This window comes from Frieseomelitta varia, unplaced genomic scaffold (genome assembly GCF_011392965.1).
Source record: "Frieseomelitta varia isolate USP_RPSP 00005682 unplaced genomic scaffold, Fvar_1.2 scaffold_717, whole genome shotgun sequence".
Taxonomy (NCBI): Eukaryota; Metazoa; Arthropoda; class Insecta; order Hymenoptera; family Apidae; genus Frieseomelitta; species Frieseomelitta varia.
The window spans coordinates 43,495-68,913 of NW_025110498.1; the positions used below are offsets into that span (position 1 = coordinate 43,495).

Sequence of the window (25,419 nt, forward strand, 5' to 3'; positions counted from 1 at the left end):
AAAAAAAAAAAAAAAAAAAGAAGAAACAACGAGCGTACGAAATCTTTCGACCAGTGTGAAAAGTGGCCCGATTGATACGAGGAACCGGAAACACGGTGGGGAAACGGTCAGTTTTCGGTTCGTTCGCGAGGCACGATATGTAAATTCACCGGCAGATAACATTTCCCGAGCGATATCATTGTTTCAAAATTTTCAACGTGCGTCGATACGCCGAGCGGACGCGTGCGGGCCTCGTAACTAGCACACGCAAATCGCGCCACTGCAAGGGGCAAGTTCCTTCTTCTCTCCAACTTACTTTCAAGATCAGCACGTTCTCGTCTCGTTTCCCACAACGTGGAATTTCAAGCAACCCTCTGCTTCGATAACGCAACAAAACTCAAGCTTCGAACTTCACGTTGCGACTTCACGTTCTAAAAAGTGTTTCTCTCCGAACTGTATCGTCCGCGCGACTGCCAGCTCCATTCTTCCATTCTTTCATTTTTGATGACGCGTCGAACTGCCCGACTAACAACTAACAATTTCTCAAGGAAACGTAGGAAAGCAAGGAAAAAAAAAGAAAAGTAGCCAGAAGACGAAAGTGTATCGTGATACACAAATAAAAAGCAGCGGCGGTGAGGATCGAGACGGAGGGAAAAACGCGGAAGGTGGGAATGCTCGCCTGGACGCATTGAGATGCAAATTCACGCGGTTGCCCGCGTGATTTACGAGGGACAGACGCGTCCGTACGCGATTGGAACCGAGAGAGAACGTTCGAAGATGTTCGAGGGACGTACGGATAAGATCTCTTCAAAACACACGCTCGTCCACAATGGAACCAGGATTTTCTACGATTTTCTACGACAGCGGTTTCAGATAAGCACGGCGATTCCCCAGCGGCGCTTGGGAAACGTGTCTTTTCAAATGTTTGACGATGTTTGCGCGCGTTTCTTTGAGACGCGATCGATTTGATTAATTTGAAACGTCTGAGCACGCTGTATAATTCTCAGGACGCTGCGTGTGATTCGCTGATTTTTGGTTTGATTATTTCTGAAAGAAGCTGGGAAAGCTCCTTAGCGGCAGAGTTCAAGCTGTTTGAGATTGTTGTTGTTGTCTAGAGCTAAGATTGTTTTCATTCGGGGACTGTCAGAGTTTCGTTAATTTGAATTTTCGTAAAGAAAAGGACAGAATTTTCCCATATTTGTAAAAAATCGGATTAACAACTTTGGCACATTTATTGCAGCAAAGATAACTTAAAGTTTCTAGCTAAAGCTGTTCGATATTTCTAAAAACTTTTCTAATCGATGAAATAAATCTATTAGCACGTAAAAAAGATGTGGGCCTAGGTTATACAGAACGGCAATAAACGTGCGAATGGCTTGATTGAAGTGAATAAAAGTAGAATCGTAGAGAGTAAGATTTACTACCAGTGATACCACTTTTTTCGCGTAACAACGCTCAACAACTTTACACGTGTTTCTCAACTAGATCAGATTACGCTGCGAATTAATATCGAATTAATAGTTTTCGATCTCGTTACTTATTCATTGCTCGACGAAGAATTGAAATATCAAACGCGTGCAGTGAATCTGAAGGATAGTTCTAGTTTGCAACGAAAGACTTTCCCATTTCAAATAGAATTTCATTTCAACAGCTATTTAACGGTTAAGTGAGATTTATTTGAATAAAATTTCGAATGTCTGAGAGCTCGGAAGAGAAATGATGGCCGGACGAGGATGCGAGCTGGCTGGTCGCGTGCAGGTTGTCGCGAGTGCAGCCTCGCGACTACCGTTCGAAGCGTATTGACGCGGATTGCAGGTGCAGGTTAAATCGAGCAGACGGTGGTGGCGTCGCGACGCCGGCTGCGCACGGCTACGCAACCCTCTCTCCACGCTGTCCGAGCGATGGTAGGGGCAAACAGCAAGAGAGAAAATTTATAAAGAGCGGGCTGGAGGGGGTAGACTACTTGTTGCGCGTCGCGGCGCCCTCGTGACGCCAACATACCCCCTTCGTTTTCTCGACCACTACCACTACCGGTACTACTCCTACTACTACGACTACTATTACTACTAGTACGCCCCTTCGCTGGCGACGCCACCGACGCCACCGACGCCACCGACGCCACCGACGACGACGTCGCTACCACCACCAGCGCGTTCTGGCCACCACCGACGTCGACTCGTCATGCCGCTCGACAAAAATAGACGTGTAGTCGCGACGCAACAGATATCATTCGGCCTCGCGCGCGCCTCCTACTTCCCCTATCCCCATCCTTTTACTCATCTAACTTCTTGCTCTTTTTCTTTCTCTTTTCATTTGATCAAATCCTCACCACAGTTTGTACGCAACACGTAAAATATATTCAATTCTATTCTCGAAGATACTTGTAAATAAAAGAAACTTTCCGAATGTCTCCTGGTAAAAATAACGAATTGAACGTAGTAAAAAAGTGAAAAAGGCAAAATAAAAGGCTCCACTAACCTGAATCTGATGACCGGGGTTGTTGATGTGTAGCTGTTGCGCCTGGTTAATTTGCAGAGTGGACGTGCCGGGTCCCGAGGGAGGTCTTGGCGGCGTGGAGCTAGTGAAAGGTCCCTGGGATCCGGTTTGATTGGGTCCGGCGCCCTGAGAGCCTCTCGGTGGCAGTGGATATCCTGGACTGCCGTGATTCGGCATCGATCCTGGGCTACCGTACGGCGAGTACTGTTGCTTGTATCCTCCGCTCGGTCCAAGCATGGTCGGCTTGCCGCCTGCGGCTGGCTGCGGTCTCTTCATATCCGCCAGGCCGGCAGCGAACTGAGTTTGCGACCCGACGAACATGTCGTTCGTCTGCTGGCTCTGGAATCCAGCCGTGCCGTTGTTCTTGTGATACGACCCAGTGCCGGTGGTCGCCTGAGACTGTGCACCAGGTGGGCCGGTGCTGCCAGGACTGCCCAGATAGTCGGACGTGCCGCCAAACTGGGGAAATTCGGCGTATGGTGACCTAGCAGTAGAGCCTCTAGCTGCCGCCGCCGCCGCGCCAGGATTAAATCCACCGAGACCAAGCTGTTGACTCTTGTGCTGATGTTGCTCAGCCATTTGCTTCAGCGTCTGAGCAGCCGGGCTCATCTCGGACTTGAAGTCCAGGCTGGAATACGGTAGTCTAGCGGGGGAGTACTGTGCAGAAGCGAGACCTCCGGGGCTCGAATTGGCCGGCACATTGGCGTTCCCGTTGTTCGTGGGAGTGCCGTTGTTCACGCTGTTGCTGTTTACGTTGCCGTGCTGCTGATGCATCGAGTCTTTGTCGTCCTCGATCTTGATCTGACCGTTGTTCGTCCCGATGCTGTTATTGTTGTTGTTGTTGTTATTGTTGTTATTGGCCGCAGCGGCGGCCGCAGCAACCACCGCCGCGTTGTTCGCCAAAGCCTCCACCGGAATCTTCTCCTCGAAGTCAAAGTCCTTCATGAACTCGGGATGCAGGTCAGAGATCTCCGAGATGAGATCCTTGAACGCGTCTGACGTGATGATCTCGTCGCCAGTGTCGTCGCCCATAAAGTCGGAGAAACCAGGGAAACCGGCGCCGTTCGCCGCTGCATCTTTCTCCAGCGCTGCAGCGCACTGCTCCAAGTCGACGAATTCATTGTCCGGCTCTTGCTTGCACTCGACCAGGTTACCTATGTCCACGCAACCGATACCACCGGGTGCCGGTGGCCCGGTACCGGCCGCACCGCCGCCTGGTCCACCACCGGCACCGTTTCCCGTCTGCGGTCGCGACGTCGCAGAGGCTGGCGTGTCTGGGCCCGACTTCGGCGATGACGACGCGTTCAGTAGGTCGCTCTTCACCGAGGCGTTGGTCAACGCCTTGACGGTCACGTTCGTGGAGATCTGTTGGGCCTGCGAGTTGGCCGCGGACGTGGTGAACTCCAGTTGTTGCACGATCTCTACGGAGAACTTGGTCAATCCCTCGTTGCCACCGCCACCACCGCCGCCCCCACCGGCACCATGCGTTGCACCCGTGGAGTTCGCGCCGTTTCCAGCACCGGGGTGTTGACCATGGGGACCGTGATGAGACCCACCTTTTCCGCCGCCGCCACCGGGACCTTGCTGATGTTGATGCTGTGCTTGTGTGCATTGCAGCTTCACCGGCGGCTCGCCGAAGCCGCCGTCTCCGCTACCACTGCCGGCTGGCTCCAACTCCTCGGCCGTCCTCTTCACGAATTTTTGCTGCTGAAACGAGAAAGAGAAAATGTCGATCAGTTTAGTCGTAGCTTTATCATAGCCGAGAATTAGAAAAACGTGGAATAATGCTTCCTGATTGTGTAACTGACAGCGAAACTGGGTGAGCAAGTGCATTGAATAATAAATGGATTTGAAATTCACACTAATTTTTACGGATTCGCCTCCCTTCGTTGGTTTGAGCTTCAACGAAGTTTAAGCAGATGAAGATTCCGACGAATCCCTATTTACAATAATTATGAAAGGGAGGAGAAAATAATTATTTATATCCTGGTTTTTGTTACGTATAATTATTCTTAGGAAAGTTGGTACTAAACTAATAATATCGTAGTCAGATTTTTTTTAAACGTCTCAGTTTCAAATACAAGTGTTCATTGATCATCACCTTTCGTTTCTCGATAATTATCAACACATTTTGTAGCACATTTTGTCAGCAATAGCATAAAGACACAGATAAAGCTAAAGAAAACAATTTTCACCGAGTGATTTAGTGAGGTAACGAAACTGGTTGTGCGAGAGATTTACATAAAATATTCTGCGAACGCGTTAAGGAATTCATTCATAGCAAGCCTCCGCGTGAGCTCTAGTCAATAATTCCTCATTAACTCGTACATCACAAGTTACACGATCAACCGACAACACCACGTTCTAAGGGATGAAAATCAACGCGAGAAACAAAAGAAGATGTTTAAGATCTCTAAAAAAAAACTCAAAGATCTTCGTCTCGCTCGCTTTGGACAAGCACGAAAGACTAAAGAAGATTTAAAAAGAGAAGGCAAACGTCTATACAAGGAGGGAAGAAAATGTCGACGCGGATCGGCCGGTTTTCTGACGAGGACCGTGCCACACAAGGCGAAAACTGTTCCCCAGAATCCCGTTTCTCGCGTCTATTACATCGCGCGCAATCCAGCCCGGGTTTCTCGCTTCTCCGGGGTGAAAAATACGGGCGTTCCGGTTCCGCCAGGCGACGGAAATGTCTGCATTACCGCGTGCTTTCTCCGCAATTTCCTCGCGGCTCGCCAGAGACGCCTGGGACACCATCGTCGACCAGAGGCCGCGTTACACCGAGATTTATCGCATTCGGCCAGGTCGCGCGTCCCGCGATACACTCCCACGTCAAACCGCCCTCTTCTACAGTTTCCTGAAGTTTCCTTCTGGAAATTCCCGTCCCCTCAAATCGTCGATTCCTCGATCGGAATCGGTCGTCGTTCGATTTTAGCACGGGTGTGACGCTTGAAGGATTGTTAACGAGACAGTGTATATTACGTTGTGTAATAAATTGTGTAATATGTGTTATACAAGCGAAGTGGAAACATAAGTCGAAAATAAAGAATATTTATATTTATAAATTAGAGTATTTGCATTTATAAATTATTTATATTAATATTTTATAAATGTCATACTCATATTATAAATTATAAATTTTTTTTTTCGTTCGAAGTTTTGTAATTTTCGAGAAAATTAGCTTTGATCATTGCTGCGAGTACGCGTGCACTTATTGTCAGCTGCGACTTGAAATCGTAGTATGAAGTATCTTACAGGCATATCTTATTTTCATCTCTGAACTCATTCTAAGTAAACAGACAATAAACTAATCAACATTGCAAATTTGTAAAATCACGCATCATCGAAATTCATTCGTGTATTCCGTCGTTAATTCTAATTTTAATTTTGTCAACTTATCGTATGGAAAACACGAAAGAAGAAGGATAGCGTTCTTCTATTCACATTGTCTTTGTCTTTCACGCATAGATTTTACAAAATTAAAATTGAAATATCTCCTAAGCTAGTGATTTTTTTAACATAAATACATTTAACATTAATACTTTTTTTTTTGGTAAAGAATGTCAAGGTGCGTCAACTGATGCAATAAAAAATATACGATTCCATTTAAAAAAAAAAAGCGTTAATGACCTTCATATGTCTTCTACACGTCCACCTACAAGAAGAGTAGCATCATCAAAATCTACCCCTCTCGAAACCATTCAACTTCGTCTGAAACATTTTTCGCTACGCGTAGTAACAATGATGTAGATCTAGATGGCAATATATGACTGACCTTGTATATTACTACTCAACTTCTCAACGACATCAGGAGGGAACTGCGACTCGTTCAAAAGCACAAACAACAATCGCATAAAAGACAAAATTGCTCGCTTCAGCATCAGCCGTTCGAGAACATCTTCCAACACAGTCAATACGAGAAAGTAAAAAACGCACGAGCATTACGAGAAATGCAATCGAAACCGTCGACGACGACGCAGTTATTAACGCGAACATAAATCTTCGCCCGTCCGCTCGGTTTCATCAACTTGCCTGTCTCTTCCACACGCTTTCTCCCTCTTTCTCTCTTTCTCTGTTTCTTCGTGCCATCTTCCTTCGATCCTCGACCGACGAATCTTTGAGACTTGACAATGCGTCGTGGCGACAAAGTCGGAAATAAATCACGGGAATCCATTGATTAACCTTCCGTTCTGATACACTGCGAATTTTCACCTCGCGAGTTTCTTACTTCGTTAACCTAAAGTTGTTCCGACTCGAACGACGACCCGTGAAATTCAGTATAATTTAGTACGATCCACTAACGTAATTGATGTTAATTTTACAGTTGTAATTCAGCAAAGACAGAGATAGTTGTGTCACAATATGAATTTCCTTGGAGAAAATATGAATAGATGCTCAATTGCAGGAGAATTACCCTTCGTGACACGTAAAAGCGAAATTTCACCCCTTTGAAAGTGTTTTTCGTCAGAAAATAAATTTCCTCAAAAGAAGAAGAAAAAAAAATATATCAAGAGATATTCAATTGCAAGAGAATTACTCATTGTGACAAAAGCGAAATTTCACACTTTTGATATAACGTTCGCTACAGTTCTATCGCAAAATAAATTTCCTTCAAGAAAATATGAAAAGACACTCAATTGAAGGGGAATTACTCTTCGTAACACGTGGAAGCGAAATTTCGCCTTTGTGTTTTGTACAAATTTCAATAGAGATGATTTTATACAAGTACAATATGAACTTCCTTAAGTAAAATATTAAAAGATACTCAATTGTAAGAGAATTACTCGTAATGTGTATTAGGGGTGCTCGTAAGTATTGTCCTTTTTTTCGACACTGTACAAAATTCTATTTTATTTAAGAGTTAGTACAGTTTTAATCTATAATATAATTTAACAATAAGCACGCTAAGTGTCAATATATTTAACTAAAGTATAGGTTATGTAACAAGTCAAAATATTGTCACTTATATAAATAAAACCCAAGTTTCACCCTTTTTCTAAAAATTTCACTGGAGACCCTATCGCGACATAAATTTCCTTGAAGGAAATATTGAAAGATACTCGATCAATTCAAGAGGATCATTCTTCGTAATGTGCAAAGGCGAGATTTCACCTTTCCACTCCTCCCTGGAAGTGTTTTCTACTTTGAAAGGAATTTGCGACGTACGAAATTATAACATGTGAATTTTACGATTTTTCGCCGATGTACGCCAGCTCGCTGTCTATTACGCTCGAAGAATTCGCGCGAACGATTAATTTGATGTTTAGAGATGGCGAATTAATAGGTGGCCGGCTATATACGTGCGTATAAACGGGATCTCGACTAACCGGGAACCGTTTTCGGAGCTGATTTAACCCACCCGAAATCGGCTAACGACTGCATCCAGCGAGTTTGGCGAACTTGGAGCCGACATTGTGCCACCTCGACCGGAAGTAACAGCTCACAATTCCTATTTGCGCGCTCGACTGTAATTGCATTCTTTAAGTCGAGTGCGAATGGTTATTTCCCAGCGGTTTGTCGAGAGACTTTGAAAAACATATTTGTTTATTTAGAATTCATACGGATGTCAAAGTGGTAAAAATCGAAATCGTTGTGAAAAACGCATCAAAACTTCTAGGGGAAAAAGAGAGAAAAAGAAAAGAGGAAAGGCAAGTATAACAATAAAAAAAAATATATAAAAAAAAGAAATCGCGTACAGTTTCATAGAGTCGATATAATAATATAATATAAATAGAAATTAATTTTAAATGGGCGCATGTTTCCACGCAACTTTCAAATGTAACGTGCATACATTTCACACGAATTCTTCTTTCTCGTTCGTTCAGTTTACTCACACAGTTGAAAGATCGATGGCTGCTCTATTGATGAAATTTCACCGGAATTTCGTTTAATTTTATTCTTTCTTTCTCTCAGCTGGTGTTCGCCAACATCTACTAATCGTTCACAGAAGAAGAAGGGAACGAACAAACGAGAGAAAATTTCACAAGCGAAACGAAATCACCAGAAGCGAGCTTGCAAATAATCTCATTCATCGCGGAGACGTTCGCGGTCTCGAGTTGGTATTCACTGGCATGAACGTGTATTTTCCTCGGCGATATTTCCCGGGCGACGACGTATCAATAATAGAAACACAGACGTTCGACAGCGGGGAAAAATCGAGCGATCTGTTGAATCCCGATGGACGAAACGACAAGAAACATTGTCAGCGAGTAACCTTGAGGTGCACGGGTGGATTCAGCGTTACACGCAGCATTCCGCTGGCCGACCATTAACGCACGACCTAAATTTGACGACTCGGCCACCGGTCTCCTTCGCGAATAATTCGATTCTACTCGAAATGCAGCGAAGGGCGCGTAACTGTACCAATGAAACCTTGTGATAATGAAAATTGTCGACAGTTTAATTTGGCGTGACTTCGTCGAATAAAATAACCTACTGCAATCGGTTAGGCCTTTCTACGAGAGGAACTGGCAGTTAGTTTTAATTGTCAATTAAATACAGGAAACAATGCACAAAATAACTTTCGGATAATATGAAAAAAAATATATTAGATTTCTTTTTTTTTTTTGTAAGAATTAAACGAAAGAACCGCAGAATTTTTAAATCAAATTTTGAAAACTGATCGTTCGACCGGGCGTTGGTCCTCTGCTTTGATCCTCTTGAGTTTCAAAAATGATTTCACGCGTAATATTCCTGTAATAAGTAGGGAAATGAAGATACGCTTGCCTTTGAAAAGTGTGAAAATTCAAACGCGTGACAGAACGATGGAAAAATTTTTTTTCGAAATCAGATTTACGATCGTTTTAAAAGAACGAATGTTTCTCCTGTGCAACGATCCCCTTAAAACTCGCTGCACGATTTCCTTTTTCATCATTTTATTGAACTTGTCGTTGAATAGCGAAACGACACAAAAATTCAAAACATCGTAACATTTTGTCGATAAAATGGTAAAGAAAGAAAGTTATACGGCGAGTTTTAAAGAGTTTTAAAGAGAAAATCTTCAAGATCATGATGGATACGGTCACGAAAAGTTTTTTAATGGTTCTACACGCGTTTGAATTTCGACAATTTTCGAGAGAAATCATCCTCACTTTTCCACACGTCGCATGATGAAAAGTCATCTTCAAGAAAAATGAACCTCGCGTCTGTCAAAGAATAAGTTTCACGCTTTAAACTGAGAGCACGTGGATCGTTAAATTTATATAAATTTAAATTTATCAACAATTTTTCAATGTCATTGGTACGCATGTGCTCTTCTTACATTGTATGTAAATCGTTTGTGGGACGAAATTAATTTCTCCGTTTCAAAGAAACGCGTGCCTGAATATATTTTGTTTGTTATTGTTTCGGGAAAAAATGAATGGAACAGCGAATTATTATAAAATAAATTAACTTTGGTATGTTAGAGAACCTGAAACTCGAGTATATAATAAATACGAACCTGCGTGTATCTTGTCATTTTGAACGTGAGACGAGAGTATCGGAAAATTAGTATAAATCACTGTTAAGACAGTATCGGAATCTTGGAATAGATTGATATTGGAATATTAGCTTGTTTTCGGTGAAGAGCGTGTCTGCGACTCGAGAGAATGCGGCGAGCCTTGTTATCCGTCGTGACTATGCGATTTCGTACGTTTCAGTTGTTTGTGTATCGTGCAATTCGCGTTGAAGAAGCTACTACTTTAGAGGACAGCTAAATTATGAGATTTTTCTATCACTCTAATTCCGTAATTTCTCCGTGACAAAAAAAAAAAAGAAACGAAATATAAATTGTATTTCCTGGTTAATTAAAATATCAACTACTATTTTAATAGAATAGAACTACTACCGACTGAAGCATTATAAAATTTCCATCATTTCAAAAAGATTGAAGACAAAACAATAAAGAACAGATAAATTGTTTGAACCTTTAAAAATACATTGTCTCGTGTTGTCTATAAAATGTTTAACAAAAAATTACAAATTGGTCATTTGTGGACCACTTTACAACAGTAGTTCTAGCCTATTCTTAATTGAAATATTGAATTAGATGAAACTATTTGCTACGTTAACAGTGACTAACAACATAACGCTTGATGTCACAGGCATGAATATAGCTGCTCGTAGATGACCATCGTCATCATTCGCGACGATAATGAAGTTAAAAGTGGTTAAGCACGCACTTTCCAGCCTTTACGAGGGCACACGTACGTCGTATTCCTACGAGGATTGCTTGTAATAAAACATCCTTCTTCTAGAAAGTTTCAGTTACATGCAAAAATGAAAGTCGGGAGTGTTCTAAAGCAGCAGCCGGGAACTTTTTCTTTATATAACCTACGAAAATCGCGACTTATTCTTAGACGGTAATCCAACAGTCCTACAATTGCCACCAGTTGACTTTTTCTCTATTCTGATGAATATTTGTACGTTGTATTAAATTCTGATTAATTACGTTAAATATATAATGTAAATTGCACATTTTCGTCTTTGAATTTCACAAATTAATTAAATTAAATTAAACGCGTGTTTACTATCGAATCACTCCTCACGTTCCACACAATTTATTGATCACGTGTTTTTCTTTTTGTCTCGCGTTATTACTCTATAATTCGAAGTAATTTTTTTTTGCCAATATTTTCTGTAAATATAAATATAATTATATTATATAATTATATATATATATATATATATATTATAATATTATAATATAATTATAATATAATTTTGTGTCAATATTTTCTGTAAATATAAATATAATTATATAATATAATTATATTTATATTTACAGAAAATATTGACAAAAAATTACTTCGAATTATATATTACGTTGTTTATATTATATTATGTACATCTGCCATAAATATAGATATAAATTTTCTATAAATGTAAGTCTCTGTATTAAATGTCAGCGTGACATAAAGAAACAATATAACCATAAAGGTTCCAAATAAAATAGCGGTTGAAACTTCTCGAAGGGAGACCCACAAAACCAGTTCGATGGAAACAGGCTACTCCTCAGTTTACAATTCAAATTTCCTCCATGATATTAACGTAACTCGTCTGTTTATTCACCAAACTTAACATTCCCGGCGTTTATACATATTCAGGTGGAAATCGTTGAATTCCTGGCGAGGAACGTGACACGTAGGGATCGTTAATCTTCTTAACTGGCGATCGCCTCTCGTACGCGAGCACGCGCTTGCGTTATCCTTGTTATCGGGATAATCCAATTTTTCCCCGACAATTCGTCCGATTCTTTCTATCAGATATAAAATCTGGTAAATCCTGACATTTTTTTTTTTTTTTTTTTGGAAACTCTCTCCCCTCATCGTTACTGTCTCCCTTTTATCTAAAATTTATATCCAGAGTGTCGACTTTTTGATCGTTTGATCGTTGTCAGCTATTTTTTTAAGCGATCTACCTTCATTCGTAACTTGGCTCACACTCTTGCCAAAAATATGTCTCGGGATTTTATCTTCAATATTCAGTATTTGTCTCGTAGACGGTGGGAAGTTTTCATTTGCACGAGTATATTATGATAAAGTTGAAATTCTTTGTGGTATGAAGGTACTGTTTAATTTTCCCAGTTTCGAAACAAAAATCGAGTATCGTTTTGCGATACTGTGCAAAATTTTATTTCATTTAAATTATTTCTTTTTTTTTTTTTAATTATTGTCACTAGATGGCAATGTTTATTGCTTGTCAACTGTTGCGATTTCTAATTTCTCATTTCTATGTATGTACATCACGCTGAACCTGTCGAAGTCTAGCAAAGTTCGAGAGTTGAAATTTTATTGGAAAAAATCGGGGCGGAGAGGGAGGGTCGTTTCGGAGGGTAAACAGTAAATAATAAACAAGCGTATGAAGCGCATCTGATGTGGCCATACGTGTCATGATGCCACACGCTATTTGCGGCCCCGGTGTATTTATAAGCCGTTCTAATTCGGTCGCAGATGTATAAATATCAATTTAGCGTGTGGTCGGTGTACACGATTACGTTACAATTAACCGTTTAAAGCGCTTTTAACCAAAATCGATCGTGTTCATCGTGTTAATTCATTTTCACCGGCGCTGCGTACAAATTGTTGCTATTGACTACTGTTCCTGCGTCGGAACAGCCATTCTGCTTCTAATCAATCGGTTGAATAAGAATTTAATTCTACAGCAAGTACAATACAAAGGAGGATAACTGAACCGACAACGACGAAAAATTGTTAAAACAATTTGAACCGTCGTAACTTCGTGAAACAAAAAGTCGTACAACGATCCGCTTGATTTTGGTTGAAAAGGGAATAATAATACTTTTTGCTCGAAAATGTTTGTAAACATATTGAAAAGTTCTTTCTGCATCTTGAAATCACTGAAATCTTCACTTTACAACGACCCCATAGAACTCTACTTTATTTTTCTTCCATCGTTTTATTGAATTCCAAGAACATTAAGAAATTAGGTGAAGTTTTAGGGTTTCCTGAATTTTTGTCGTTTAATCCTAATATTCAAAGTTCGACGAAATGTTAAAAAAAAAAAAAAAAAAAAAAATCGTATGGCAAGTTCTATGGCTTCTTTGTAGAGGGGAGCTTTTTCATTCTTCAAAAAACGATGATAGATCTAGTAACGAGATTAACAATTTTCTCAATGATTTTAGAGATGTTTGGATTTTTACAATTTTCGACAAAAGATACATTTTTCTACTTATTGTGAAATCATTTTTTAAGAAAAAAAAAAAAAAAAAATGAAATCCGAAGTCTTTCGACCGAAAGTCTATGCTTTAAATCGTTACGCGATTCTCTTTTACAAAGTTATAATTTACATTGTCAACGGTTTGATCGTTTCTTCATCGTTGCGTTTCTATCGAAAAGATTTAAAACAACAATTCGAAAATTAAAATTAATTCGTTGAACTATTACGACAACGAGAAACCACAAGCAGTGGAATTTTCACGAAGTTGCAGAGCGTGCAGAACAGTTGATGGTACAATAAAATTGATTTCAAATGTGTAAGAAACGAGCAACAAAATTCACAAATGTACTCGTTAGCCACCATGTTATTCAAATTCGACACAACGTTGCCATCCGTCGACAAACAATACGCAAATCCCACACATGGTGACAGCCAACACGAATACAACCGAAATACTCAACACAGAGCCGTTTCACATATTTCGATCAATTTTTATCGGCGAGGGCTCCATGGAAATCAAATTTGCCCGCTATTTTTTAATCCGATTCGTCAAACTTCGATTCGCTGGCGACATCTTTCAAAACACGCTGTTTGCCATGACTTTCAAGATTAACCACCGATCTACGTATAGATTTCTATCGTTGTAATTGTCAACGATAGAAATAATTCGCAAAACGAACTTATCGAGGTTTTAGCACGGTTAAATAAACGGTAATGTAATTCTATTGTTTTTCGGTAATCAACGACATAAATATCCAAAATCGACGGTTTTACTTATGAAAAATACAGTTTTTCTAAATATATATCGTTTAAACAAAATTTCTTTTCGCAAAAATGATATACACCATTAAATTCGTCGTTGAAAAAGCACTAATTTCATCAATTTACGTTTAAACATAATTTCCGAGATATTTGACAAAACAGGTTCCACACTCCCAAATTTTGATGGTAGTTTTCGCCCCTTCAACATCGAAAATTTTTCTTTTCAAATTACATTTATGCCAAATATCATCAGTATCAGTGATTCAGAGTTCAGAGAGCATGTTATATTATCACGATTTATCAAATTTTTCACAAAGCAACCTTCAACTTAACTCATCCTTTCGATTTCAAAACTATAATTCATCCCAACGTAGGTGCAAAAGGATTAAATTTCACTTGAATCTCGCACTTTGTTCGCACGAAAGTGCAGCGCGAAAGTAGTAAAAAAAAAAAAATCTCTCGCCGTTAAGCTAAGAGGTTAGAGCGTTCCGAGAAGAACCGATAAGCACGAGATCTCTCGGAAATCGGGAATACACGTCGCCGGCGTTCAATCTGATAATTAACAAAAGGCCTTGTTTTGCATGTTGCCTGGTCTGAACACGGTCTGAACAGAGATGAAGTGCACAACGGAGCATCCACCTATCTATGTAAGTTTGTTATCACTGCCTAGTAATATCGTGTCAAGCCACGAGTGTACGAAGGCGTACTGTAATTGCGGTGGAAGCGATGCGGTTAATAGGGTGTGGCAGCCCCCGTTTCCCAAGTTATTACGCCTCTATATTATTGATACAACTCCATTACGAAAGTCCTTGGGGAGTTTTCGTTCCAGGACACGCCGTTGTTGTTGTTGTTGTTTTCAAGGCGGTCGGAGCGAAAAGAGCGATCTCGAAGAACCTCTCGATCACCTGTGAACATCCACTTCCGAGTATCCGCCATCTGCGCTCACTTCCAACCACTGCAGTTTACTCCCTCTCCCTCAGAGTATTTTGTCCGCTCGCTCGCGAGTAGCTCGATATCTTTCGAGTAATACGGTTGGATGTATTCTTTTAGTACGAAAGTCCGAGTCGACTCGGTTTATTAATTATTTCGGGAACGAGAATTTCTTATCGAGGACTATGCACGTTTGCGTACGCACGTGTACCAAAAAACGAAAGTCCAAGTCGAGTCATTCTTCAATAAAAGTGATTCGCGTGATTTCTTTTTTTTCTATCAAAATTCTTCCTAAACATTTTAGATTTCCCAAGTTCGGTGACAAACCATGGTAAATAGTACATTTTTGATCCACTATTACAATCTTACTGTATTGTAGTATCGGTTATCGGTTATTACAATTAATCTGTAGTTATAATTTTAGTTATGTTTAAATATAACAAATGGCCTGTTTGTTGATCATAGAAATATGACAAAATATGAATGTGATGCGAGAAATCCAACGTAGGCATGGAGCGTTCTGTTTTTAAAGAAAAGGCCAGAGTCGTGAGAAAGCGTTGAAAGAGAACTGTTGAAAAGTGTCAATTGTGTTGTTAAAAGAATTTGAATTGTTAATTCGTGTTGTTTTGAAATAATTTGTCTTGTTTAATTATTTGTTATTCTATTATCATAATTTTTATAAAATCAACATTATTTATATTAAGTTATTTAACTATTTATATTAAGTTATTATTAAGCTATTTATATTAATTATTTGTTGTTCTATTATCATAATTTTCATTAAATGAACATTATTTATATTATATCTCTACAGTATATTGTAATGACCAATAATTTTGACAACAAGAAATATTTGCCCTCCATATAATAAATGCGGAATCAATCGAAATCGGGGAATTCAAAAATCTACGAACAAGTCCCAATCTTTTTCCCAAGTAAAAAATTTCCTAACAACCAAAAATAACAGATCTCGAAGCACAACAACTGACCATGATCGCATCCACGACGTACTTTCGAAACTTTCGAGCCTCGTCTTCTTTTTGTCGCGAAATTTCGGCGACTCGTCCGCATTAAATCTACGCACTTTCTACTCGCAAGGAGCGTCGAACGAACGACCTCTTGGCTCTCGAAAAATCGACACCTTCTGGCATCGTCGCGATCAAACCGATCGAAGATTTCGTGAACCTGAATCTGAACGTGCAACGAATCACAGTCGATCGTTCTCCGAAAACGCAAGAACGAAGTACGACGGCGAGTCTCGTCGAATTGGCAGAATCTTCCGATGAGAAACTGGGCCTCCAACTTTCTGACCCAATTTTTTCCACCCCCGAATTACTCAGATTTCTCTGTTCTCTGACAACGATTGGGGGATGGAACTGCGAACTGGGTGAACGTCGGAAACTTGGTAAGACGAGAAGCGACTGTGCGCTATGTGAATTTATTTTCGGCGTGAAAGGATGGATTTTTGTGACAAAAAAAAAAAAATATATATATATATATAGATTTAATAGATTTAGAATTATTACAGAATTATATTACTAGACAGAGTTATATGAAGTCTAATAAAGTCTATTTAGATAGTTATAAGTTAGATATAATTTAGAGTTATATCAAGTCTATACAAAGTCTATTTTAATTTGCATTCGACTGTCATCTCTTTTCATAATTTGCTGATAATTATAACGAACGTATTTGGCGTTGTATGATGCGATGTATAATAGCACAATATCTGAACAGAGGCCTAGAGTGAAATCTACAACAACGACGTGAAACGAAGAAAAGAATTTCAGAAGACAGTTTTGAACGAGTCGATTAAGAATAGCCAAAGTCGAGCAAAATGACTGAAAAGCTACGACGAAAGTCTATTTTAATCCTTTGCATTCGACTGTCACCTCTTTTCAGAATTTGCTGATAATTATAACGAACGTATTTGGCGTTGTATGATGCGATGTATAATAGCACAATATCTGAACAGAGGCCTAGAGTGAAATCTACAACAACGACGTGAGACGAAGAAAAGAATTTCAGAAGACAGTTTTGAACGAGTCGATTAAGAATAGTCAAAGTCGAGCAAAATGACTGAAAAGCTACGACGAAAGTCTATTTTAATCCTTTGCATTCGACTGTCACCTCTTTTCAGAATTTGCTGATAATTATAACGAACGTATTTGGAGTTGTATGATGCGATGTATAATAAAACAACATCTGAACAGAGGCTTTGAGTGAAATCTACAACAACGACGTGAGACGAAGAAAAGAATTTCAGAAGACAATTTTGAACGAGTCGATTAAGAACAGTCAAAGTCGAGCAAAATGACTGAAAAGCTATTTTAATCCTTTGCATTCAACTGTCATCTCTTTTCAGAATTTGCTGATAATTATAACAAACGTATGTGGAGTTGTATGATGCGATGTATAATAAAACAACATCTGAACAGAGGCTTAGAGTGAAATCTACAACAACGACGTGAAACGAAGAAAAGAATTTCAGAAGACAGTTTTAAACGAGTGGATTAAGAATGGCCAAAATCGAGCAAAATGACTGAAAAGCTACTCTTTGTTCGAAGGTGAACACACCGATGTTCAATCGTTCGTGAGTCGATTGATTTTCTTCTCGTGACGCGACAGTGAATTCGAGAGGTGTGGTACATCGAAGCGGAGTTTCGAACGCGTTCACAAAGGCCAACGTACACGCAAATCCATATTTAGACTGGATATCGGTTCGGTTACTTTTAGACTAACGGATGGCGCTTATGGCGTAGGCGTGCGCTCTCACCCATCGAAAATTCTGCCTGTTCGCTAGCGATACTCATTGCGCCGGCGGCCGATCGTTTCGTTTCCTCGACAAGCTGGTCGATAAAAAGTCGAGGCGTTTCGTTGGACAAGCACCAAAATTCGCCAACAAGAGTCAACGAGGCTCAGCAACAGTCGATATTCTCGATTTTTGGCAGAGATAAATTTCTTTTCCTATAGAGAAATATGGAATTTTCAATTATCACTGATGTCTTAACGATTCGTACGGGGCAAGAACACTTTATCATCTGAAACGCTTTCCATCTAGATAGCAAATCTTGAGAGTAAAGTGTAAACCACTCGAGATACTAATCCCTATATACAGTCTCAGCTACGTACGATTTCTTATCGACGCAAGTTTATCACATACGAATCGAACTAACAAGAAATCAGTTTTTATCGCATTACCACGTTCACACTTTCTGCGTACGCGCGAAAACCTCTCGACACATTCGAGTTTGATTGACATATCTAAAACGCTTTATCCACAGCGAACTGCCAAATTGGAGAGAAACAATAAAACTCTGCAGATTTTGCAAGCAAGTTATCCAAGATTTTTAACATTGAACGTACCGGGGCAAATTTGAGGTCAAACGTATAAATAATAGCTTGAATAAAAGTCATATTTTTATGCGGACAATTGTAAATTCAACAGGCAACAATGCACGAAATAACTAATAATTTGAATAAATTATACATTTCTTTTATAACGGAAGGAGCAACAATGAATGCAGAATTTTTGATCGAAGTTTTAAATTTTCATCGTTCGATCGTAGTGCGTTTAGCGTCGAAGGAAAAGCCTACGTTCTGCAACTTTTATTTCGTCGTTTTATTGCCGGACTATCATCGGTTGGCCGATTATTGCGCAACAGAGAGTCTCCGTGGCATAAATAAGAACGTAAGAGCGGTCGGCACTTGTCTTTTTCTCGACTGGTGGATTTTCGTGCATTGCGAGATGGTTTCCGTGCAGAGCGCCGGTTCGATGATATCGCGCGTCAACTATTACGGCCGTACGATAGATCCGCTTGTCACGATACAAAGCACAAGCGCGGCCGTAGACTTTCGTCGCTTGATATGCAGATTTCAGTAATTACAATAACAAATCGCGCACAGGCAGACATAATGGAATCACGTGATTGTAACGTGCGTAACCAGCACATACGCGATACGCGGACCAACCAGCGCACCGATTCGTCATCTCTCTGTCTTCCTCTTTCTCTCTCGATCATTCTCTCTCTCTCTCTCGTAGAAATAAGCGTAAATCCGTGTTGCACTTGAATTTTAAACAATTTTTGCGAACACAGTGATGGTTCACGAACGTATCTCTCGCGGGGGGATATTTAATATCCGGATGGACGAGCTTTGGAAAATCGAAGATTTGACAATGACACATTTCTTTTTTTTTTCTTTTTTTTTTTTCACGTTCGTACGTAGAACGTACAAGATGCAATCTGAAATAACGCGACGCACGATTAATATTTATTAAATAACTAATTTTATATAAATATAAATATACCAATATATAGATAAATATAATATAACATATTATATAAATATAATAAATATACTAAAATAATTTTATATAAATATAAATATAATATATATTAATACTAATATCAAGATAAATATAATACAACATATTATATAAATATAATAAATATACTAATAAATATACTAATTTTATATAATAATTTATAACATGTGCAACAAATCTCTTACTTCAGATTTCACTCCCTCGTGATAACTATTGACAGTGGAATTACCAATTTGTAATATTCCTGAACGGAAAATTCAAAATCTGGGCATTTTTTCTCCTTCTTTTGACTATGGAACATTTTCGGGGGGAAAAAAATATGCATAGAACACGAGAAGTCGGAGTTACTTGTCACTAGGAATTACGCATCCGCGTTAACCTTCTTTTATCGTCGACACACGTGTGCCATGTTCGATGGGACGAGAAGAGGAGAGGCGTTGCGCAATCTCATCTTCGCAATTACTTATTTGTCTACAATCCTCCAGCACTCTGACATTTCTCGATCGACGTCGTCCATCGAAACATCGAGGCCAGTTTGACCAAGTCTGAGAACGCCGATCCCCTCGACAAATCGATAACTCAGCTCGATTTCACTCGATTTATCGAACGGTTTAATATCTAAGAGAGAATAATTCGAAGATAATAGGAAAAAATTATGCTTGCGACAGAGTGTTTCTAGGAATTTCAAGGGGCTGGCAAGAGTGCTGTCCGTTCCCCAAGAAGGAAGTGAGATTGATTTCCTGGAAAATACGTTTCCTCTGGAAACGTATCGTCACTATTTCAGGCAATTTATCAATATAAAATTAATTCAATTATCCGTTAATATCGCTTCTCGTCTGCGACTCGACTCAAATTCTATAAAAATGTAGAACATTATAGTTCATTGTCCTGTTCGCTACCTTAGGAAAATTTCGTACCTCGAAGACTGTCCCCGTACATTTGTTTCGTTACACTCTGCGCGCGTGGATCAATGCACGATCGACGAGAAACAAAAAAAAGCAAAAAAAAAAAAAAAAAAAAAAAAAAGAAAAAAGAAAATCGGAGCTTTACGAGCGGAATCGGGTGTTTATTCGGAGCACGACGTCAACACTCGATAATACTCGCGCATTAATTTCACGTCGACCAATCGTTATCACGTAGCGCCCGGCACACACAACACACAACGACGCCCGCTGTATAATTCACGACGATACCCGTGAAATTATTCACTATAAGCGTGGGAGATTCCATTTGCGAGACGGAGCGCACGCGACAACAACTTTCAACCCTTTACACACGCTGCGTCGTCGATACGTGTCTGTCTGCACACGGATATCACCACGTGCGTGTGTGGCTGACGCGACCGATTCTCACAGACGAAAAACTTTCCTCTGCGATATATCGCGGCACACGGTGGCCAACCTCGCGTCGAAACGAAATCACGCGTGTCTCCCCCTTTCTTTTCGCGACGAAACTAACGACCGCGTTACTGCGGCCTGCGTTTCAGTATATACCGGGTGAATCGCTCGAGATTCTCTGTCGTCCGAGATGTTTGCAAGTATTCTGGATTTTGGTTTGTTGGTTCCTTCGGAATGACACGTCGAATGATTTGATGCAAAGAGCGGCAAAAGTGTAAAAGTGCGCAGAAACAATAATAATGATAGTGCTTTTTTTTGTTTGTTTTCTTTACCTCGTTGCATTCTCCAACAAATTTTTTGAACTACATAAAATGTAGTATCGTTCATAATTTCCTTTTCCTTTTTCTTTCTTCCTTTCTTTTTTTTTTTTTTTTTTTTTCACCTAAGTGTAACCGCCGAAACGATATTTCCGCGCGAAATCGCAGTTTCGATTGCAGTCTATTTGCGAACAATTAAAATACGAAATAATATTTTACTGAAAGCGTTGCCGTGACATTCGATATTTTTAATGAATGATGGATTGAAATTTTACGAAACGAAAATCCAACGCGAAATACCAATCAATCGAATCGACCGGTAATTAAATGTGAAAAAGGCCCTAATAAATCTCAATCAACGATTTTAACAGAAGATTACAGTTTATTATCAGTAACGTCAATTGCTCTCTGCGCTATTCCCCTATAAAATTTCGATTACGCCGCGTTTCAACTAATTATTACACCAGGCGTATTTACGCGCGGTGTTTCTCGTTGGTCGTAGAACGCGTATAACAACGAGATTACATATATATATATATATATATATAGTATTTTAGGCTTTTCAAATTACACAGTGTCATTCGTAAAATTTCAATAAAGTTGAACGACTGGCTCGTAATTTATTTTACTCACAATGAAAGCATTCGTCAACTATGAATCAATCCTCGTACGTCTCTCCATTTTGTCCCTTAATTTATTTAATCCGTCCCTTAGCGTTAAATTGATACAATAATGAAAAATTAACACCTGTACATGAAGAGAATAGTTAAATTTGCAAATTCCTTCATTTAACAATGAGTGGACCAAATTTCACGTAAATCTTATTCGCACGTGTGTTTGTAATTTCTTTACGTTTGATTCTTCGTCTCTTGCAACTATATTCAGTTGAACCGTACGCGTCTTCAAAAAACACAATAACTAAAAGACAATGAACTAAAACGGTGGACTCGAATATTATTTACAACTCTGGCGGCACGATTTGTCATCAAAAATGTCAGAAAAAAAGAAAAAAAATACATGCCACGCGTTAGGAAAATAAATGCTACGGAGTCTCACCTTTGCATTTGCAAAATAGTGCATTTCGATTAACGAAAAAAATGTGTCGAAACTGACATTGAAGGACGAGTACTGACGTAACTTTTCGCAAAAAATTTTCTAAATCCGCAGCGCTGCATTTTTGCAACTCGTTGTTACGCGTTAAAAATCGAAATTTTCGTCGTCGAAAAGTTGTCGTCGTTAAAAAAAAAAAAAAAAAAAAAAAATCAAAATTTCCTAGAGAAAGAAAATCACACGGTCTCGTTTTGCGCAAAGCGAGGTGTTCACGCCAGATCGGCGTGGTATTATCGGCGAGCTGCCTTGACCTCGAGCTGAACGTCAAACGAGGAAGGAAACGCGGAAAAAAAAAGAAGAAAAAAAAGAAAGGAAAATGCAAGAAGCAAGGCAGCGCGTGATCCATCGATTGGCTGGCTCGTGTTACAACGCGTATGCAAATTTCGATATTAGGCTCCGAACGCGCCGGAAGGTGAGCGAGCTTGGTGAGCCAACACAAAGCCCCCGAAGAGACTTCACGGGACGGAAAGTAAACGCAAATGTCGCACGAAGACGCTCCACTTAGGGGAATAGATGTGACATGATGTCACGCTTTTAAACGTTGCATAATACCCCGAGTGTCGCACGGGACTGTGTGGTGTGTTTCCCCAGTTGATACTTAGATACAGATCGTAACTTCGTTGATGGTTATTTCGGCGAACGTTGTTTCTTTGACACGTTCACTGTCATGGGGGGGGGGGGGGGGGGGGGCGGCACTGATACCTTTTCTAAGATTATAGTGGAAACGCGTAATTGGAGCGAGTGTTAATACTTGTTAAGTTTTTTGACATTAGCTTCGTTACTCGGTGTGAAAAAAATTAATGCAGCGTGGAACATACTATAAATTACACGTTGTATAAATTATATTAAAAATAACTAATAATATATTATAATTATTATGCAAAAATAAGTACTATATTATAATTAATATATAATTAAACACTAAATTGAATAGTACAGATTATACATTATGTAAAGTGTATAAAAGTAATTTTATTTATAATATGTATGTGAATATTATTCGCGTATATCGTGTTAAAGCACTGCAAACAAAGAAAAGGTAAATACAATACACTCTCCACAACGTGACGACTTTTTTGGTAGAATTTTTTTGCTCTTGTTCTATCTAATTGCTTTGAATTTTTTTCACAACATCTACAGAATCCTGGCTTTCCCTGTCATTTTTATCACTTCACGGCTTCAGTTTTCTCTATAAGCTTGCACGCGAAGAAATACAAACTCTCAATTTCATTATATCGTGAAATATATAATGGAAAATAAGTGAAGCTCGAAGAAACGGATTTCAGTAAAGTAAATCCATTAAACATGGTTATATATCTCGATTTATCTATTGCAGATAATATTTATCGTATAACACCTATTATATCTATCGTATAATTCATGTTGACCGGTCATGCAAAATCAGCGTGGTATTCGAAGTGATATCTTTTACTTTCCGTTTGCGGTGAATTATTTTCAACAAAATTCCCCTGGAAAAATTATTCCACGAGCGAGCTTCCATGATCTTCCAATGAAAGCCAACTTCCAATTCAGCGCAAATCAGCGATCACGTTATCTTCTACGTCAACGTTAGACGTTGTGCTTTTCAACGTCAGCGACGCGTTTTCCAAAGTTTTCTAGAAAACTTCCCTAACTTTGAAAGTTAGCAGAAATCTCTCGGGATCGATAAAATACTGTACGTTGAACAAGAAGGTTCTGACAAACTTGTTACAACCCGTGCCAATGTAAATTAAACGACTCTCGACCTTCAAATCTGAAATTACAGGATCCATTAAAAATTTCGATTACCCTGTGTATCGCGAGCAACAAGAGATTGACTGCCTATTGTCAAGCATTCGGAAGTATTATATAATGCGACAACAAAAGCCTATAATTTTCTTATGGATCGTACGGCGAAATGGAACTAGGGAAATCAATCTGTTTTATCATCCTCGCACAGACACGCAGCAATGAACTTTCGATCGAACGAGTCTTACACGTTCGAGTCAAGTCAGAATGAACATACATTTCGCAATTGGCTCGGATCGTTTTTCAAATTCCTCCAAATTCGGTAACTCCTCGCTAAAGATCGCTGAGAGATCTATAAAATTCTTTTCAAACGAGACTAACCAGAATTAAACAGAGTTTCCATGTAATTAATGAAATTCCATATGAATAAATAATTAATAAAATTAAAATCCCACAAAATTAATTCGCGAGAAGGGACGGACGAAAATTATTCTACAGAAGACCTACATTCCCGAGCGATGAGATAAACCGAGAAGTTAAACGAGAAGAAAGAAACGAGCGAATTTTAATTACCCGAACTGAATGAGCAAACGCAGTGTTCCCTGTTTCCAGCGCTTTCCGATCGAATTACGCGGGAAATCGCGATCGTTCGTCCCTTCTCGAAAAAAATAAACGACTCCCTCCCCCTCCCCCCCCCCAAAAAAGAAAAAAAATATAAAAAAAATAAAAATGCCAACTCGTTAGTTACAGGTGCCCGTAACGTAACCGGAGAGGAGCGCGCGCGGAGGAGGAAAGGCAGAGCGGTGAGAAAGCTCGCGGATCGATCGCGAGCAGGCCGAGCGGTGCAACGGCGCTCGAGCTGCGGCAGCCTGTGTGCCCGCTTTTCGCCGTGGCGATAAATTCCGAGCGAGAGGAGTTCTCTCTCCAGCTAGCTCGCAAGCTCTCTCGGCCGTGAGCGCCGCGCGTTATACTCTTACGCTCTGGCTGCAAAATATTTCAGCATCTTGGCACGACTCCCATCGGGGCGTCGAATTGATTATTGAACAAACAGCGTGATACCTGACTTACGGTCCGCGTCAACATCCCTTTCCCTACCCTCCCTCTTTCTCGGCCGTTTCCTTGGTAAAAAGGAAAGATCGTTCGCGCCTCTATCGGCTAAGATCACCCGTTCAACCGGGTAGATAATGCCACGAAGCAGGAAGAGAGAACACGTCCACTACGAGAGAAATTTATAACTCCGGGCTAGGTTAGAGCCCCTTCGACCATGGTACCATGGTACGCTCGATTTACAGCTCGCTTTACTACATACGCAAGCTCGCTGGCTTTGCTACTTCAATATGATACGACTCGACTCTTGCTCGCACGCAGATTTGACGAGTTTCCGTTACCGGGTGCGAAGAACGTTTGAAACGAAGCTAAAACACTTATCGTTCTTATCTAAAACATTTATTGTTCTTTTCTTCTTTCACTGTTTTCTCCTCATGGATTTCCTCACAAGGAGGATTTCAGACTTTTGGAGGATTTCGTTTTACAACAAAATTATTTCGCGTGAAAATTAACATTGATTTCGTACGTGTGCAATTACGTTTCCTGTTTATTTTGATCATTAAAGGTTTCACACGCACACGTTACGATACGTGTTATATTATGTATGTGAATGTTTTATAATTAAATTATTTTAATTATTATCGTTTAACCTCTTGCGCCATGCACGTCAAGAACTTTCTGTCCCCAAAATTGCAACATTTTCCTCCAGTTTCAAGTATATTCAAGT

The 25,419-nt window shown here is 39.8% G+C and overlaps 1 protein-coding gene across 1 annotated transcript in view; it reads right to left on the reverse strand.

Moving 5' to 3' along the window:
• The window catches only part of LOC122535433 (neurogenic protein mastermind-like), a 52,518-nt gene that overhangs the window by 4,445 nt on the left and 22,654 nt on the right, over positions 1–25,419 (reverse strand). Inside the window, exon 2 of the mRNA XM_043666968.1 lies at positions 2,458–4,182. Within this exon, the coding sequence (XP_043522903.1) occupies positions 2,458–4,182 (1,725 nt within the window). The remainder of the gene's footprint in view (positions 1–2,457; positions 4,183–25,419) is intronic.